The sequence below is a fragment of the Mustela erminea genome, chromosome 1 (genome assembly GCF_009829155.1).
Source record: "Mustela erminea isolate mMusErm1 chromosome 1, mMusErm1.Pri, whole genome shotgun sequence".
Lineage (NCBI taxonomy): Eukaryota > Metazoa > Chordata > Mammalia > Carnivora > Mustelidae > Mustela > Mustela erminea.
Window position 1 is genome coordinate 51,750,110 of NC_045614.1, and position 18,388 is coordinate 51,768,497.

Genomic DNA, 18,388 nt, shown 5'->3' on the forward strand with positions numbered 1-18,388 from the left:
CATCAGTTTCACTCCAGATCCCAAGATCTTAACCAGCAAACAGCTTCCTGGAGTGTTGCTTCTATTAGGATGTTTTTCAAAAAACATTATTTATGAAAATTCATACATTATAGTAGGTCGAATGCAAGGTTTGCATTAAGATATAGTAGAAGCTTCCACTTACTTTGAGCATTGCCCCAGAACCCTGGAAGACCCTTTCACGCTCTTCTTTGGATGGCAAAGCTGAAGAGGCTCAACAAGCATTGCTTAACAAGTGGACTCTTCCCAGGACACAAGTTCACCAAAACCCCCAAGAACTGACAGTAGTTTTTGAGATCTCTTTTATAAACATGGAATTTTACGTAGGAAGAATCTTACAACTTGCTACTTGTTCACATAGCTATCAAATGGCCCAGTCATATTAAAACCAATAATCTGTATTGAGTCTTCCAACTTTCCACCCACAGCCATGAGCATTTCCCCGCCAACCCTACAGGGTTCCCAGCATCTGAATCCCATTTTACCGTGCACAAGTCTTTTCACCAGCCTTTTACACTTCCCCAAATTCGGTCCCTTCCTTCAGATCCATACCTTTCCTTCAGTCTGCTCCTTTGCCTTGCCCAAGCTCCTTCCCTTTCTTTCAGCCACTCCCGTTATACTTAACCTGGTCCCGCCCTTTCCTTTCAGCCCCGCCCCTTTACCTTCTCCACGCCCCGCCCTTTCACTTCAGTCTCGCGTCGTTTTTCCCGGCTCCGTCCTTTCTCCCCAGCCCAACTCCTTCCAGGCCCAACTAAAGCCCCTCCTTTTCTTTCCTGAGGCCCACTCTTCTGTTTAGCCCCACCCTTTCACCCCTGTTCATCCTCTCTTCTCCTTACCCGGGCCCGCTTTACAAATGTCCCCGCCCATTCCCCGCAAACTCCGCCCCATGGACTGGTTTATTCTCTGCTAGACCCGCCCCACCCCTACCCATAACTCCAAGCCCTTCCTCTGGCTCCAGCCTGCGTCCCTCTTGCTCCCGGCCCTGCCCCCGGCCCCGCCCCGTGGCTCCAGCCCCGCCTCGCCGCCTTTCTCGGAGACCAAGGCCAGGTCCCTACTGCAGCCGCGGCGCCAGCAGGAGGGAGGGAGGAGGCAGAGGGGGAAGGGAGAAGGGCGGGCTCCTCAAGCCCAGCCCCGTGCTCACCGTCCGTGTCCGCAGATTCGCCACAAACGGCCCGACCACTCCGGATCCCGAATATCGCGTCTTCCGTCTACCGAAACTCAACTCTAAGATGGAGGTGCTAGAGAAGCCATGTGGGGTGTCCAGGAGCTCTTCTGAGTCTCAGAGAATGGCCTCTCGAGACTCAGCAGACGGGCGGGGATCTGTGGCGAAAGTGCAGCTTGACAGCGCCGAGGCGCCGAGTTTACCCTGCGCAGACGCCGTCGCCGCCGCTGCCGCCGCCGCCGCTGCCACTGCCTTTGCCGCCACGGTCTTCGCCGCCGCCGTCCCCGCGCTGCCTCCGGGAGGCTCCATTGTTTCGGCGGTGTCGGGTCCCGAGGCCGGACAACCTAGTGGCTTTCGAAACGGGCGGCGGCCGACAGAGTTGAGACACCAGGGCGCCGGCGGGACCGGGAGCGGCAGGGGTCAGCGCGGGAATCCCGGGGAGCCGGGGCCAGAGCGTGGGGCGGCAGGGGGCCGGGGTGGCGAGATCTGCGGTCTCCGGAGTTGGGGCTCTCTCTCCCCGGCCCGTCTTTCCCCGCCGGCCTCCCCAAGTGGGGTCGGAGCCCCGGCGGGCGCCCCCGGCGATGAGCCCGGACTCGAGGTGGCCGGTAAGTGCGGGCCTGGGACCAGGGCGGGAGTGGCCAACGGGAGAGGACTAGACTACTTTCGTGGGGCGTGCACTGAGCTGCCTGGCCCGGCTGCCCCTTGGGCTACTCCAGCCGGGAGAACTGACAGTGCATTAGCTCCCAGCCCGCGTCCCAGGGCAACAGAGTATCTTCCACGGTTGCCTGGGCCAATAGCAGGAGGGGAGCCTTGTTTAACATGTTACACTTCGACAAAAGGGAAACGTCGCCGCATCCGGGAGAGGGCTGCGGGCACAGCCTGGGCCGGGCCTGATCGCTCCGGCCCCCGCCCTCTACTTCCTCCAGCCCCCTGAGCTCTGCCGCCATACCCCTGTGGGCCCTGGGGCTTCCTCACGGGCTTCCAGTCTAAGTTCTTGTCTCCACCCGTGTGCCTCTGGCGCTTAGTCCCAGCGGGACATCTGCCCGGGGCTCTGTGCTACTTTGAGAGCCAGGGCCACAGAGCAGCAGCATACACCAGGGACCCATCACTGAAAAGGAAGAGCTTGCTTGTTCCTCTGATTGGTTTGTGTTTAAAGACACAGCTGCAGGTAAAGGAAGTAAAAGTTGGAGTAGTTTTACCAGTGCAGAAGTCAGGGGCTTTGACAGAGGCTGGAGCAGCCCACTTGGCTTGGCTAAGTAGCCGGAGAGAGGCCAAGAGGGGTCACTGTTTGTCTGGGAGCTCAGGGTTGCTTTGCCTGGAATGATGCCAATACCCTAGCTGAATTGTTGAACTCAACTAGGCCTGGAGAAACTGGGGCAATCTCTGACCAAGCTGGGCTTTCTGGGGGCTGATGCCATCGGCTGTCACTACTCACCCAGGAACACTGGAGAGGAGGAAGGGGAAGGCCCTGAGGACCATCATGGAGCTGAGTGTGCCTAGATTGTCATGTTCCTATTTGTATCTTAGTACCTAGTATCATTCCCAGGGTCAGGGTCTGGTACCTCTCCCAGAGCCAGGGCCAGGGCATAGCCTTCCCCTAAAGACCTCAGAAATGAACCGCTTGTTTCTGTAATGGAATGATTTCTGCTGGTGCCCAGGATTAAATTGCAGGCTGCCCATTCAAGCAAGCTTCCATATGGGTTAACACTAGCCTTCATCCATCTGTCAGCTCCAAATCTGATGATCCCCTCATTTAGCTATTTATTCAATAAGTTCTTCATTCATATGCCAAAAACTGAGTGTCCACTACATGCCAGGTACTGAGGATATATAGAGGTGGGCAGGCTCTGATGTCTGCACCGCATAGCACCTAGTCTAGTGGGAGGAAACAAAGAACGTCCAGTGTGGTACGTGCCATGCCACTATGATGGAATGATGAGAATGGAATGCTGTAGAAACATAGCTCCCCATGGGAAAGACAGATCATAACAAGAAGTGGTATTTGAGTTGGGTTTTGAAGAATGAGTAGGAGCTCGCCAGTCAGGATGGAAGCCATTTCAAATAGAGATCATCTTGCAGGAATGAGAGGTTATAACATTCAGGGAATGGCAAGTTGTCCTGGGTATACAGAAGCACAGCTGTAACTAGTAAGAAGAGTCTGGAAAGGAGGACTAGGGCCAGAAAATGAAAGGAGTACCTTGAATGTCATCATAGGGAATTTGGATATTATCCTGAAATAAGTGGGGAGCATCAGGAAGTTTTAAAGCAAAAGACTGATGTGATTGTTCCTACTCTGGCCACATTATGTGAGATTAGGCTAGAAGAGTCGAGATATAGGGCAGGATGATCAGGCAGGAGGTGATGAGGTCCAGACTGTGGCCATAGTGTAGAGCTGATGGTATTTGAAGTTACTGTAGAGGTGAGCTGGCCAGGCCCCTTGAGGAGAAGGAGGGCTGGAGAGAATAGAGTGGATGGCCAGGAGCTTGTCCTCAGGCCTATGCTAACTGATCTGTACATTCTAGATGTGACAGCATGGGGGTGGACTTTGATGTGAAGACTTTCTGCCACAACTTGCGGGCAACTAAGCCACCGTATGAATGCCCTGTGGAGACCTGCCGCAAGGTCTACAAGAGTTACAGTGGTATCGAGTACCACCTATATCACTATGACCACGACAACCCACCGCCCCCCCAGCAGACTCCACTCCGTAAGCACAAGAAGAAGGGGCGCCAATCACGCCCAGCCAACAAGCAGTCACCCAGCCCCTCAGAGGTATCCCAGTCACCGGGCCGTGAGGTGATGAGCTACGCACAGGCCCAACGCATGGTGGAGGTGGACCTGCATGGCCGTGTCCACCGCATTAGCATTTTTGACAACCTGGATGTGGTGTCAGAGGATGAGGAGGCCCCTGAGGAGGCTCCTGAGAATGGCAGCAATAAGGAGAACACTGAGACACCGGCTGCTACTCCCAAGTCAGGCAAGCATAAGAATAAGGAGAAGCGCAAGGACTCCAACCATCACCATCACCATAATGCTTCTGTGAGCACCACTCCCAAACTGCCAGAGGTGGTATACCGGGAGTTGGAGCAGGACACCCCGGATGCCCCGCCCCGGCCAACTTCCTATTACCGGTAAGGCTACCTCTACCTGCCCATTCTGGAAAACTGCTCAAGCAGGGCTTAGGAGCTGGAGAGGTAATGGGCACCAGAGAGGAGAGTGGCAGAGATAAAGGGTAGCAGAAGCACACTGGTCCTGTCCAGGCAATAAGAAGAATAGTGCCCCAGCTAATGATGGTGGCACTTACTATGTACTGCCACATGCCAGGCCCTGCACTGGGTACTTTACAGCCAGTCCCTTCCATTTTATTCTCACAATTCTCTCAGGCAGGTATTTTTCTCATTTCGCAGATGAGGAGCCCACAGTCCAGAAAGGGGACCCAAAGTCACATGTTAGTGGATTTGAACTGGGATTCAAATCCAGGTTACTCTGACTCCAAAGCTATACTGTTTCCACTGTATCAAAACATCATGTGTCTGGTTGCTGACCCTCCACTCCATCACTGTGTAGCCTTGAGAAAAGCTTCAGGCTTTCTAATGACCTGATCTGCAGAGCATGTATAATATTCCTTTGTCAGCCTAGAGGAAGAAGACTAGGCACACTGATTTTATAAGGTCCTGAAAGCAATTGGTAAATCTGCAGAGGTAATTTCCCCATTATTCTGTTACTGTCACCCATCCTTTAGCATGTATAAGCAACATTTTCATCACCTATGTTTTGTACTCTTCTGTTGGCCCTTTTATTTATTTCATTTAATTGTTTTTTTGGCAGCCCATTTCCTTCCAAAATTAGTCACGGTGGCTCCTAACAAAGTCACGGGCATAAAGCTAAATTCCTTTAACACAAGGTAAAAAATGAAGGGATGGGACAGTATGGTGGTGAAGCTACACAGAAACCTTAGCTGAAGGATTGTACAAAAACAAAATGTAAAGCTTCTGAGTCTTGGCATTCAAGGTAAAGAAAGCATTTGGAAAAATTAAGGAACAGTGTTCAGTGTCCGCTAATCAGAAGGCTTGATCTCTTATAAATGTTTTTATATAAATGTTTTTATATAAAAGGTGGTTTTTACAAAAAATGCAATCATGTGATGGTATACTGAGTCTCAGTTCTTTAAAATCAAGTCTGTGAGGGGGTGGAATATATATATCTAAAAAAAATAAAATTAAGCCTGAGGGAACTCAAGCAATTTGGCCTAGTAAGACACTTTGGTCTCACCCCTGTTCACATGTTAGTCAGTCTCCTCTTCCTCTCTTCTTTTATTTTAACTGTCCAGCCCAGCTCCACCCCCTTCTGGCTTTCTACTGCTTCTCTTTTATGTTAACACTCACTGCTGTGCCCGTCCCCCAAAACACAGACCCCTACCTGGGCTCTTCAGCACTCTGCTCTGATAGGCAGTTCAGACCAGTTCATCCCACCCCATTTCTTCCTCCCTCTGCTTTTTCACTCTTCTTCCTGGCGTTCAAATTTGTTCTCCAGGGGAGCAGTTCTTAGGTGCACTGCATCATCTGGGGAGTATTTTCCATGTCATTTATTACTACTGTTGGCAGAACTGTCCAAGTTTTGTAAATGATATATATATAGTTTTTAAAGATTTTATTTATTTGACAGAGAGAGAGATCACAGGTAAGCAGAGAGGCAGGCAGAGAGAGAGGAGGAAGCAGGCTCCCTGCTGAGCAGAGAGCCTGATGCAGTGCTTGATCCCAGGACCCTGAGATCATGACCTGAGCTGAAGGCAGAGGCTTAACCCACTGAGCCACCCAGGTGCCCCTGTAAATGATATTTTTTGTATATAAATTTGAGAAGATTTGAGGTCATCTCTCTAAGAACACCATTTTCTCTTTCTTGCATCTGATATGCTTTCTTGAGGGGGAAAGCGGGTGGAGTGTAGGCTGGTGTGCCAGGAATTGTACATGACATGCAGCCTACATTATCTATCTGTGCCACAGCCTATAATCTGGGTACACTGTGGGAGTGTGTTATGCACCATCGCGTAATGTCACATGTGTTGTGGCAGAGAAAAGGTTGAGAACAGGTGCAAAGGCCTGGAAGTGGCTGGATGGTTCATACAAGCTCTGAGCCACACCCTTTTTCAACGATGAGGACATTGTGGTCACTTTGGGGAAGGAGTAAAGGGCTAAGAAGGAAACTGCTTCCTGTAGACACAGTATTTTAGTTTCTCTCCTCCATTCCACCCCCAAAATGCCTTTGAAATGAACAACACTGTGCCTATTTCTGCATAGTGAATCAGACATGGTCCTTGCCTCTAGCCTAGAGTGGAGGAGTTAGATACATAAATAGTTAGAACACAAGGCAAGATAGGTCAGGGCTGTACAAAAGCTAATACTAAAGCTAATGTTTATTGAGTACTTGCATCATGCCAGGTACTGTTCTAAGTTCTTTACCTGTATAACTCATTTAATGCTCACAACAGTTGTGTGAAATGGGTTCAAGTTAGCATCACCACTTTTCAGATGAGGAAACAGAGACCAGGGAGGTTACCTTATTTACCTACTGGCATACAGAGCATGACTCCAGAGCCTGTGCTCACCTGGCCTGCTCTTAGCATCCAGAACCCCACTTCCCTTTGGGAGAGGGGAGGAGAGGGATAGAAACTAACATTGATGTAGGGCCTGCTATGTTGTGCAACTTCATTTAGCCCATTCATTTTTTAAATTCCATTTAATCCTGGTAAGTGTCTTTGGGAGAAAATGGTAGCATCCTCATCTTATCATCAATAATACTGAAGTCAGGAAAGAGCAGTAATGACTTGAAGATCACAAAGTGGTAGAGCCAGGCTTTAGATCCATGTTTGTCAGAAGTTAAAGCCCCATTCTTTCCATTGTAGCTCCCTGTAGCTTTGTAATACCAGAGTCCAGGCATCCTAGAGCATAGCAGGGGGCATGGGAGCCTGCTCTGCGTGCCAGGAACCTGGAGCAGCCCTCGGCTCTAGTCCTGCCGGTCCAATGAGTGCTGTAGGGTAGAGTATGAATTGTAGCTTTTCCACTTCTGGTTGTATGATCTATTTGCGTTGGGCAGTTAATTAACTTCTCAAAGCTTTGTCTTCCTCATCGACAAAATAAGGCCAATGAGAACATTAATACTATGGCTATGGTGAGAATATATGTGTAACAGTAAATGCTCAGTAAATCTTAGTTCTGTTATCTTCCAAGGCTATCCAGAGAACAAACACAGTACCTAGAGTCTAAGGGAGTCCTGAGCTGCACCAGCTGACAGAAGGCCCATGGCAGCTTGATTCAGGACACTGCCAGCTGGTGCTAAAAATGATATATAATTTGCAAGTGACACATGAGGACCTTCCTTCAGACGCTTTGCACCATCATCCAGACCAATCCAGTAGATCCTAGCTGCCTCACCCTCCTCCCTTCAGGAGTTTGATTGAGCTTGTGCACCTCAGAGGAGGTGGTGTAGTAGCTAGTACACAAGCTTCCTAACTCACTAAACCTTAGGTTTCCTTTTATGCAAAACCAGAATAATTATAAAGCCTGGGGTTAAGATGACAGTGGAATGAGACAGTAATAAATAAAGGCACAGGCCTGGCTTTGAGTAAGTATCCAGCAATTGTAGCTCATTGTCTTCAAAGGAAGAAAGGCTCAAGCATATGCTGAGCTGCCTATGTGCACTGCAGGTACATTGAGAAGTCGGCAGAGGAGCTGGATGAGGAAGTAGAGTATGACATGGATGAGGAGGACTACATCTGGTTGGATATCATGAACGAGCGGCGGAAGACCGAGGGTGTGAGTCCCATCCCACAGGAAATCTTTGAGTACTTAATGGATCGGCTGGAGAAGGAGTCCTACTTTGAAAGCCACAATAAAGGTGACCCCAATGCACTAGTGGATGAGGATGCCGTGTGCTGTATCTGCAATGATGGTGAGTGCCAGAACAGCAATGTCATTCTGTTCTGTGACATGTGCAACCTGGCTGTGCACCAAGAGTGCTATGGTGTCCCCTACATCCCTGAGGGCCAGTGGCTATGCCGCCGCTGCCTCCAGTCACCCTCCCGCGCTGTGGACTGTGCCCTGTGCCCCAACAAGGGTGGTGCCTTCAAGCAGACAGATGACGGGCGCTGGGCCCATGTGGTGTGTGCCCTGTGGATCCCTGAAGTCTGCTTTGCCAACACAGTCTTCCTGGAGCCTATCGACAGCATCGAGCACATCCCGCCAGCTCGCTGGAAGCTGACCTGTTATATTTGTAAACAGCGGGGCTCAGGAGCCTGCATCCAGTGCCATAAGGCCAACTGCTACACAGCCTTCCACGTGACATGTGCCCAGCAGGCTGGCCTTTACATGAAGATGGAGCCTGTGCGGGAGACGGGTGCCAATGGCACCTCTTTCAGCGTCCGCAAGACGGCCTACTGTGACATCCACACACCCCCGGGCTCAGCACGCCGCCTGCCTGCCCTGTCCCACAGTGAGGGTGAGGAGGATGAGGATGAGGAGGAGGATGAGGGAAAGAGTTGGAGCTCAGAGAAGGTCAAGAAGGCCAAGGCCAAGTCCCGGATCAAGATGAAGAAGGCAAGGAAGATCCTGGCAGAGAAGCGGGCAGCAGCACCTGTGGTGTCAGTGCCTTGCATCCCACCACACAGGTATGTGGGGAGTGGATGGATAGGCTGGTAAGGAAAGAAGAAGCCTGCATAGAGAATGGATAGTCCTGAGTGGAGTGACAGGGCTCGGTTATCTTAACAGGAGCTATAAAGATGTTAAAAAAAAAAAAAAAAAAACACACCAGATTCCAAAAGAAGTTAGCTCTAGCAGGTCACCTCACTTTTACATTAGGAGCCAGAAATGTCAACTTTTATCTGGTAGATCCAATAAGTGTTTCCAGCTGCCGTTCATTTTGATGGTTTGGTTTAAGTTAGGAAGAAAGAAGATGGAGTAGCAACCAGCCATAGTAGCAGAAATGGTCTGACCCAGAAGGGAGAAAGGGAACGAAAAATGGGGAAGGAAATGCTTAAGAAGTTGCAAAGTGGTCACTGCCCCTAATGACTCCAGATGAGGGCTACCATCATTAGTTATTTTTAACTCTCTTGTGCTATCTAGTTGATTTTCTATAGTTTACTGCTTTACAATTGTACTTTGTCCTAAAACCTGCCAAGGCTCAATCTGAGCAGGTTCTCCAGGGTCAAATAACACTCCAGGCTGCAGTGACAAGAGCATTCTTAGGGGCCAAGCTTCCTGATATCCCTCCCCCACCCAACTTCATGAACAAGGTTGGGATCTGGCTTCATGCTGGGAGCTTGGCTTCTTGTCTGGTACCATTTGCTCTTCTTTGCATTAAGCCAAGTGTCGGGCCTTTTTGACGATAGACTTATTCCCGATTCAGCCCCATTCAGGAATTTTCCCTAGCCAGAGACCCCTGTTCTGCTTAAGAAAAGCATGGCTCAGTGGGTTTTTCTCTTTATTCCCCACTTTCCAGGCTCAGTAAAATCACCAACCGCCTGACCATCCAAAGGAAGAGCCAGTTTATGCAGAGGTTACACAGCTACTGGACGCTGAAACGGCAGTCCCGAAATGGAGTCCCACTGCTACGTCGTCTACAGACACACCTGCAGTCTCAGAGGAATTGTGACCAAGTTGGGGTACTGTATCAGATTCCCTGTGGGCTCTGGGAACATGGGCCAGGAACACAAGGACTGAGATTTGTGACTACTGCTTTCAGCGTCCGAGGACTTAGGCTATTTCCTCCTTTAAGCTAGCCCTCAAACCAGGCTCAGGATGAAATCCTTATAGATTATCTGCTCACAAGAAGGGCACTGTTCCTGTGTGTTCATTCATCCATTCACTCAACAAGCATATACCAAGCATTGATTCTGTACCAGGTCTGGGGTCACATATGTTGAGGAACTCCCACTTTAGCTAGCAAGCCTGCCAATAAATGACTGTGCTCCCTCTTTAAGCTTTAACTGCCCTTGACCCAGGCTTCCTGGGCTCTCCTCTTTTTGGCCTTTCTTCTGGCTCCCTCATCATCTCCTGATCTCCTTTTTGCCTCTACAGAGAGATTCTGAGGATAAGAACTGGGCCCTCAAAGAACAGCTCAAGTCTTGGCAGCGACTCCGGCATGACCTGGAGCGAGCTCGGCTGTTGGTGGAGCTTATCCGCAAGCGGGAGAAACTCAAAAGGGAGACGGTGAGTGCTCCTCGGCCAACTCTATCTTACATAAGAAAAAGCAGTCCTGGGACGAGGAAGAGCATGTATCCCCTGGCTAGAAAGTAACAGGGCTGATGCTGGAGTCAGGTTTCCTGGCTCCCAGTGTGTTCTCTAGCTCACTACAAACAGAATGTCACAGAAGAGTATGAAAGAGACCCTAGATTATGTGATATAGGTAGCTGGCACTGGAAGTTCAAGGAAAGGAAAGGCCAGCCAGAATAGATGGGCCTTTTTATAAGTTGACTTGAGTGAGTACACCCAGCTTTCGGCTGGAGAAGGAAGGCAATGTCCCAGACCAGCTGCTGCCATCCCCTCAGACCTCTGCCAAGGGACTGGCACGGGCCTGGCTGATTGGGCCTTTATGTGTGTCAGATCAAGGTCCAGCAGATCGCCATGGAGATGCAGCTGACCCCTTTCCTCATCCTTCTTCGCAAAACTTTGGAGCAGCTCCAAGAAAAGGACACAGGCAACATCTTCAGCGAGCCGGTCCCTCTGTCTGAGGTAACCGAATTGGACGAAGTAAGAATCCCTTCCCCTCACTCCACCTTCTTTCTGTTCCTCTCCCAGTTGGACCCCTGCTGCAGGTCTGGGCCAGGGACTAGGAGGGGACCATGAAGAGAGGGGCTGGTGGCTCTGGGGCTCCAGGATGAACTGGAGCCATATGCATCACCTGGACTCTGTCTTGTCCCTGTCATATCCCAAGGGCCCAGAATGGGAGGCAATCTGCACTCCTTCCCCAGAGGCAGGGACTGAGTCTGCCAAATGAATAATCCCAGGGCAGGAAGACACTTTCGGGGTGCTGAACCCTAGAACGGAGACTTTAGAAGGCTCAGCACCTAAAGAACCAGCTCTGAAGCTCTAGGTCCTGACTGGCAGTCTCTTCTCTCTAAAAGGTATAAAATGAGAGGCCTGAGGCAGTAGCCTTCTTAAAAGTCTTAATGATAGGTAAAAAGAACTATAGGAATGCAAGATGGTGTTCTTTCCAGAGGATTGCCGTAGCCATTTTCTTACTGAAGCCTCAGATGGCTGTAGGAAGTAAATTTGACTGTAATTTCATCACCGTTTTCCAGGCAAGGAAGAGAAGGCCCACAGAGGTTAAGAGACTTGCCATGGTCACACAGCTTGTGACTGGTAAAGTCAAGACTAGAATCCAGCTTTCTTTTCCCCTGTGTTATATGCCTGCCTCTAACTGTGGTGGGAGGAGATTGCTGGATGCATTTCAGGGGGTGGGGGTGTTAGGAGCAAGGGTTCAGGGGCAATGAGGAGCATATTTCCACTTAGCCACACCTATCCTATTCTCCAGGTACCTGACTACCTAGATCACATCAAAAAGCCCATGGACTTTTTCACCATGAAGCAGAACTTGGAGGCTTACCGCTACCTGAACTTTGATGATTTTGAGGAGGACTTCAACCTTATCGTCAGCAACTGCCTCAAGTATAACGCCAAGGATACCATCTTCTACCGGGCAGCAGTGCGGCTCCGCGAACAGGGTGGCGCTGTGCTCCGCCAGGCCCGGCGCCAGGCAGAAAAAATGGGCATTGACTTTGAGACGGGCATGCATATCCCCCACAACCTGGCTGGAGATGAAGCCCCACAACACGCTGAAGATGGTGGGTGATAAGTCATGCTACACACATAGAGGCCAATGCCAGGGATGAACAGCTTTCCAAAAGTCCCCTACCGGGAACAGGCAGTGTAGGCAGGAAGTAGCTAGGCTGAGCAGTGGCAAGCTATCCCCAGGAATGCTCCCCAAGAAGCCAGACTGGGTGAATGGATAGCAGTGCCCGCCATCCCACATCTTGGTGCTGCTGTTATACAGCTGTTCCTGGTGAGAAGCCCAGGGGAAAAGAGTGGTTTCTTGCTGCCTCTCAGGTTCAGGAGGCCCAGAGGGCTGCACTGAGTCTGACCTTTCCCCAACCCCCATGTCCATCCCTAGCAGCAGAGGAAGAGCGGCTGGTCCTGCTGGAGAACCAGAAGCACCTGCCAGTAGAAGAGCAGCTAAAGCTGTTGCTGGAGCGGCTGGATGAGGTGAATGCCAGCAAGCAGAGTGTGGGCCGTTCACGGCGTGCAAAGATGATCAAGAAAGAGATGACAGCACTGCGGCGGAAGCTTGCCCACCAGCGGGAAACTGGAAGGGATGGGCCTGAGCGGCACGGACCCACGAGCCGGGGCAGCCTGACACCTCACCCAGCAGCCTGTGACAAGGATGGGCAGACAGACAGTGCCGCTGAGGAGAGCAGCAGCCAGGAGACAAGCAAAGGTCTGAACCCCCTAGCAAGGTGGACTCCAAAAGCAAGCCAGACTTGACTCTGCAGCACACATTCAGCCCCTGCCATTCCCCAGGCAGAGGTTTCTCCTACACAGCTAGCTGTACTTTCTCCCTCATTCCCCATACAGGGGCCTCTCAGCTGCCTCTCTGGCTATTTGTATAAGAGATGATGTTCCCAATTCCATACCCCCTAGATCATCTCCCAACTCTAGCTGAAGTAATGGTCCTACAGATCCAGGGCATACCCTGGGCATCTACCCTTCCCACATCAGGCCCCTCACCAACTCTCCTTCTCTCTTTCTCTGCTCCAGGCCTGGGTCCCAACATGTCCTCAACCCCCGCACATGAGGTGGGCAGGAGAACCTCAGTTCTGTTCTCCAAAAAGAACCCGAAGACAGCTGGACCGCCCAAGAGGCCGGGCCGGCCCCCCAAAAACCGGGAGAGCCAGATGACCCCCAGCCACGGAGGCAGTCCTGTGGGGCCCCCCCAGCTCCCCATCATGGGCTCCTTACGTCAGCGCAAGCGGGGTAGGAGCCCCCGGCCCAGTTCGAGCTCAGACAGCGACAGTGATAAATCCACAGAAGACCCCCCAATGGGTGAGCCTCACCATCACCCAGCACCCCTGCCCCAAGAGAGTGAGCTAAGCTGCCATCGTCCCCAACATAACTCTCACCTATCCCTTCATTTGCCCAAAATATATCAGAGCTGGAAGCGCCCTTAGGGATCCTTTAATTCAGTCCCCTCATTTTACAGATGGGGAAACTGAAGTCCAGAAACACTGACCCAGCTAGATTCCTGTCCAGGATCCCCTCCATTATATCACTTCACTTTTTCTCTTCTCCCCCTCCTTGGGGATTTCCTGCCCTTTAAGCCATTTGTGTCTTAAGGCCAGTAACTGCCAAGGGAAGTACAAGGGGTGGGGCAGGACTATGGCCAACTGTGGCAGACACTGCCCAGAGTTGGCTCTGTTGACCATAGTTGGGGGAATATTCCAGCATAGAAGGGAAAGCTAACTAAGCTCCTAGTCCCCCTTACCCCCATGCCATCTCTGATCTACATCTTCCTGACGGATTCCTTCCCTCCTCCCCCTCCCGCCAACCAAGACTTACCAGCCAATGGCTTCAGCGGTGGAAATCAGCCAGTGAAGAAGAGTTTCTTGGTATATCGTAATGACTGCAGCCTTCCCCGGAGCAGCTCTGACTCTGAGTCCAGCAGCAGTAGCAGCAGTAGCGCTGCCTCCGACCGAACCAGGTACCAGCCCTCCAGATCAAGGCCTGTCTCCAGGATCCCCTTCCAGGTTTCCCAATGGGAAGTGGGGTGGCAGCCACCTCAGCCTAGATTAAGATGGCTCAGACCCAAGGTTCTCTGCAAAATAAATGGCATATATAAGAATGTCACCGTAATGGAATAGTGGGAACCATCCTGGGTTAAGCTGACATAGAGCAGAGTATAAACTGATGCCTTGGGGCCTGGATTTGGCCTGCATACATACTTTGTTCGACCAGCATGGTGTTTTTAAAAAAATGAATCTAGTACTACCACATAAAATTCCTAGTGTCTGTATTCTCTTTAAAAATCAGATCTGGTAAATCTAGCTAGTGCTTCCTTTAGACGGGGTGTATTCATCACTACCACAGCTAAATCCAGCCCATGTCCATTATGTCACTGCCAACCCCTTGAAGGCATTTGGGTTTGAAATTTTTCAAGTGACCTCAGCTTTCAATGATTCTTGGACCCCGGGGACCAGTTTAAAAGAGGACGTCTACCATGCCATTACCTACTCTTCCCCTCCTTTAAGCTGAGTTCTTATTGTCTTATCCATAGCACAACACCCTCAAAACAAGGCCGGGGCAAGCCCTCCTTCTCTCGGGGCACATTCCCGGAAGATAGCAGTGAAGATACCTCAGGCACTGAGAATGAGGCCTACTCCGTGGGCACTGGCCGCGGCGTGGGCCACAGCAGTAAGTACCCTCACCCAAGGCCAGGGATGCCGGGGGCCCAGTGTCAGGGCCTTGCCAGCCCCCTGGCTGCTGATCCGCCTCCTCTCTCCCATTCCTGTGAAGTGGTAAGGAAGAGTCTGGGACGGGGAGCTGGCTGGCTGTCAGAGGATGAGGACTCGCCCCTGGATGCTCTGGACCTGGTGTGGGCCAAATGCCGAGGGTATCCATCATACCCAGCTCTGGTAGGCTTCCCCTTTTCTTATCATACCCCTTGTCTCCCAACACCAGCTGGCAGACACAGTTTGTACTGCAGAGAACAAGGGTCTTTGGCAGATAGACACTTAAGAGGTTCCTGGTTAGTTGTTCCATGTCTCCTTTTTCCTTCCCATTGCACCCTGGGGTCTCAAATAGTTCATCATTAGAAGCAGCCAAGGGTCAGCATTGCAGCCTTGTGGCATAATAACCTTTCTCTGTCCCCACTTTAGAGATAGCTCCCAATTCTTAGGTAGTGTAAGCTGTGCAGAAGAAGGGGACTGAACCAAACAAAGGTCTTATTACACCCTCAGATAATTGATCCAAAGATGCCCCGGGAAGGTATGTTCCACCATGGGGTTCCCATCCCTGTGCCCCCACTGGAGGTGCTGAAACTTGGGGAGCAGATGACCCAGGAAGCCCGAGAGCATCTCTACCTCGTCCTCTTCTTTGACAACAAGCGAACCTGGTAAGGGAGGAGGGAAGCATCTGGTGTGACTCACAGCCACAGATGCAACCCTGGGTATAGGGGCAGGCTGCCAGGAAATTCCAGCAACAGACAGACTGGGCTATCACAAATCAGAGGGGGAGGGACTTAGATCTTTGAGCAGAAGGGTTGTGTTGACCATGAGTCTGAGTGGGCAGAGGCTGACAACCAGCTGTAGCTAGATGTCAAAGGGCCGTTAGTGACTGTGACAAGTGTGCTCCCCACCCAGATTTAGATGGCTTCTAGACTTCATTTTCCTACCTCTGCCTTCATGGTGACAAGATGGAGATAAAACAGGCATGAATGTTCACGCCTGAGTCTCTGTTCTGTCACATGTGGGTAATATGTTTTTGTGCATTGTCTGCAGAGGATATTTAATGTCAAGTCTGCCAGGAGCCTATGGGACAGGGTACCTGTTTCAGGTTAGGTTATGGCTCTGCCTATTTTGCACTCAGAAATACCCTGTTGTTACCCCGTAGTAGGTCTTTTGGCTGGACTCTTTTCATCACTAGATTATGAGCCATTCCTTGAGGGCAGGGATTATTTCTCTTAGTCTCAGTAACCCCACTGCCCACAAGAGCCTGGCTCAGAGTGGGCACTCAAGAGGTGTTTTTGAATGAGTGTGTGATGAAGGCTGCTGCTTTCCCAGAGATGACTTATGTGACCCTCACCTTGTCCTACAGGCAGTGGCTGCCGAGAACTAAGCTGGTTCCTTTGGGCGTGAACCAGGACCTCGACAAGGAAAAGATGCTGGAGGGCCGCAAATCCAACATCCGGAAGTCAGTGCAGATTGCCTACCACAGGGCTCTGCAGCACCGCAGCAAGGTGCAGGGCGAGCAGAGCAGTGAGACCAGTGATAGTGACTGATAATGCCCAGCACAGCCCAACCTACAGTGCCCTGCCACCTCTCTCCTCCCCCTTTGCTCACTGTCCTGGAGTGGCACCGGCCTCTGCACTGACTCATTCCTGGTCTTGGGGCCAGTCTCAGGGGAAGCTGGGTGGGGGAGGTCCCTCCCGCCCTGAGTGCAGCTGGACTGTACAGAACACTCCAAGGGCCCATAGTGGCTCTGTGCAAGGAGAGGGGAGGTCCCACTGGCCAGAAAGCTCCAGAGACCTCACAGCATTGTAGTGCAGGATGGTGGGCCAAGGTTAGGACACTGCATAAAACTGGCCATCCCACCACCTCTGCCTGCTCTGCTTGTTCCAGGAGAATCTGTAACTGCCTAGTGGCCTGAGGCCCCCCGCAGGTGGTGAGGTGAGCGGGCATCTGCCCAGCCTAGCAGTGGGATTGATGTCTGTCCAGCCTGGAAGAGGGGCACTAGGTGACCCCCTCCCCTGCTGTTGTAAATACTGTAATTAGCGGAGAATTTAAATTATTCTCATTTGTAACTGCGTTTCCGGGTCGCGCCAGAGTCATTTGGTACTAAAAAAGACTGGGGCCTGTCCCCACTTCCCTTTTTCCCATAGATTCCCCCACCTTTCAAACTGGTTTGTATTTATTTCAAAGGAAGAAAATATATTGATTCTTAGAAAATAAATGTCTGTTTGGAATTCTTGGGTTCTTACCTCCTGCCAGGGAGAGGGATAAAAAGGGAAGCTTCGTCCCCCAGGAATGGTAAATAATTGGGCTCGAGAGGTTGCTGGTTGCTGTGCCTGCTGCATTTGTAAGACAACAACAGAGAGAATATAACAGCTCCCATTTCCGAGGCACTTAACTGAGTGGCAGGCCTTGTTCTAAGCATTTTTAGATAAATAATTTCATGTAATCTTTGCAGTAACTCTGGGGCAAGTTAATAATAGGATGTTTATCTCCACAAGGACACTAAGGTTAAGAAAAACTAAGTAACTTGCCTAAATTTCCACAACTAGGAAGTCGCAGAGCTAGAAATGAACTCAGGTTATTTGTCTGCCAAGCTGGCTCTTTAACAAGTATGAACTGTTGGAGGAAGAGTCTATACTGCCCATCCCTTCATCAACTTCAGATGCTTCAAAGTCTTTTGCCAGTACAATAGTCCCAAGTGTTTCAGAGTCACTTCAGCTGTGACCTTCACCCAGAGCAGGCCTGTAGAGGATTGTTCTTCACTCATTCTCAACCTTGGCACCCCCTTTACAGATTCAGACAGTTATTGAACGATTGCCTTCCAAGTGCTAGGCACCTGTGGGCTGGACTGTCTAGAGAGGAGACAGGCACAGGCGGTAGTTGCCCAAAGGGCGCTGCAGCTGTTGAGGAGTGGAGCAGACAAAAATACCATTTGATGATAACCATGCTTCTGGTGCTCCCTACCAGGTACTGTGGGTGGGACACAAAGAAGTCAGCTGCAGATCTTGCCCTTGAGGAATCTGCAGTCTATTCACTCAGACAAAGTAACTCCCAATCACTGCACTACAAGGTAAAAAGTGGCCCAGATAAAAGTTCCTCCTAGCTCCTTGCTCAGGTCTTCCTCTGCAAGGAAGAAATGACTTAAAACATTTTTCCTCGGCCCAGGCAGCCAGCCCTGGAAACTGGGCGAGGCAGACAGGCCACCTGAGGGCCACAGACCCCACTGGGCACGAGTGTGACATGACGGTGTGCTGCTGAAGGACTGAAGGGAGCAGCTGGGAGGCGCCGCCGGCGGGCTGCGGCCAGGGCGCGGCAGTCCGAGGAGCCCGGCCTCTGACGGAGTGAAGTCTGTGGGGAGGCCTGCGGAGTCGAGGCTCCGTGAGGCCTTTTGGAGGGGAGCGGCCCAGACGGCGAGTGCGAAGACAGAATCCGCAGGCGACAGACGCTGTGGAGACGCCTCACGGGGCCTCGCAGGGCCCGAGCTGTGTTCGGGTCGATTCTCGGTCAAGAGAGCGAATATCTGACTGGAGAAGCTCGGTGGAGAAAGGCTTTCTGAGGACGGTGAGGGACAGGATTTGGCTCTGCGGGCGGGCAAGAAACCACGGGGCTCTGAGGAGATCTGGCCGTGAGGATGGGGCCCGAGGGCGCATTCTGCGACCGGTCCGCGGGGCGCGGAGATTGGACACCCTGGCTTGCCGAGCGCACACATCCAC

At 51.3% G+C, this 18,388-nt stretch overlaps 2 protein-coding genes across 12 annotated transcripts; both read left to right on the plus strand.

The window, feature by feature from the left end:
- Positions 1-940: 940 nt before the first annotated feature.
- Positions 941-2,680, plus strand: LOC116589101 (collagen alpha-1(III) chain-like). Its single transcript, XM_032341020.1, has 3 exons — positions 941-1,065; positions 1,175-1,785; positions 2,541-2,680. Exons 2-3 carry the CDS (start codon positions 1,248-1,250, stop codon positions 2,678-2,680), a joined length of 678 nt encoding a protein of 225 aa, XP_032196911.1. The 5' UTR covers positions 941-1,065; positions 1,175-1,247.
- On the plus strand, positions 1,674-16,895 carry BRPF1 (bromodomain and PHD finger containing 1). Of its 11 annotated transcripts, none has more exons than XM_032326349.1 (14): positions 1,674-1,785; positions 3,703-4,311; positions 7,884-8,843; positions 9,674-9,836; positions 10,252-10,383; positions 10,777-10,923; positions 11,708-12,017; positions 12,344-12,667; positions 12,988-13,272; positions 13,780-13,927; positions 14,501-14,637; positions 14,740-14,858; positions 15,183-15,337; positions 16,039-16,895. In XM_032326349.1, the coding sequence occupies exons 2-14, from the start codon at positions 3,713-3,715 to the stop codon at positions 16,220-16,222; spliced, it is 3,663 nt and encodes a 1,220-aa protein (XP_032182240.1). In that variant the 5' UTR covers positions 1,674-1,785; positions 3,703-3,712; the 3' UTR covers positions 16,223-16,895. The 11 variants fall into 11 exon arrangements, with proteins under 11 accessions (XP_032182240.1, XP_032182246.1, XP_032182253.1 ...); XM_032326355.1 differs by having other exon boundaries at positions 12,347-12,667; XM_032326362.1 differs by having other exon boundaries at positions 10,777-10,905.
- Positions 16,896-18,388: the final 1,493 nt, after the last annotated feature.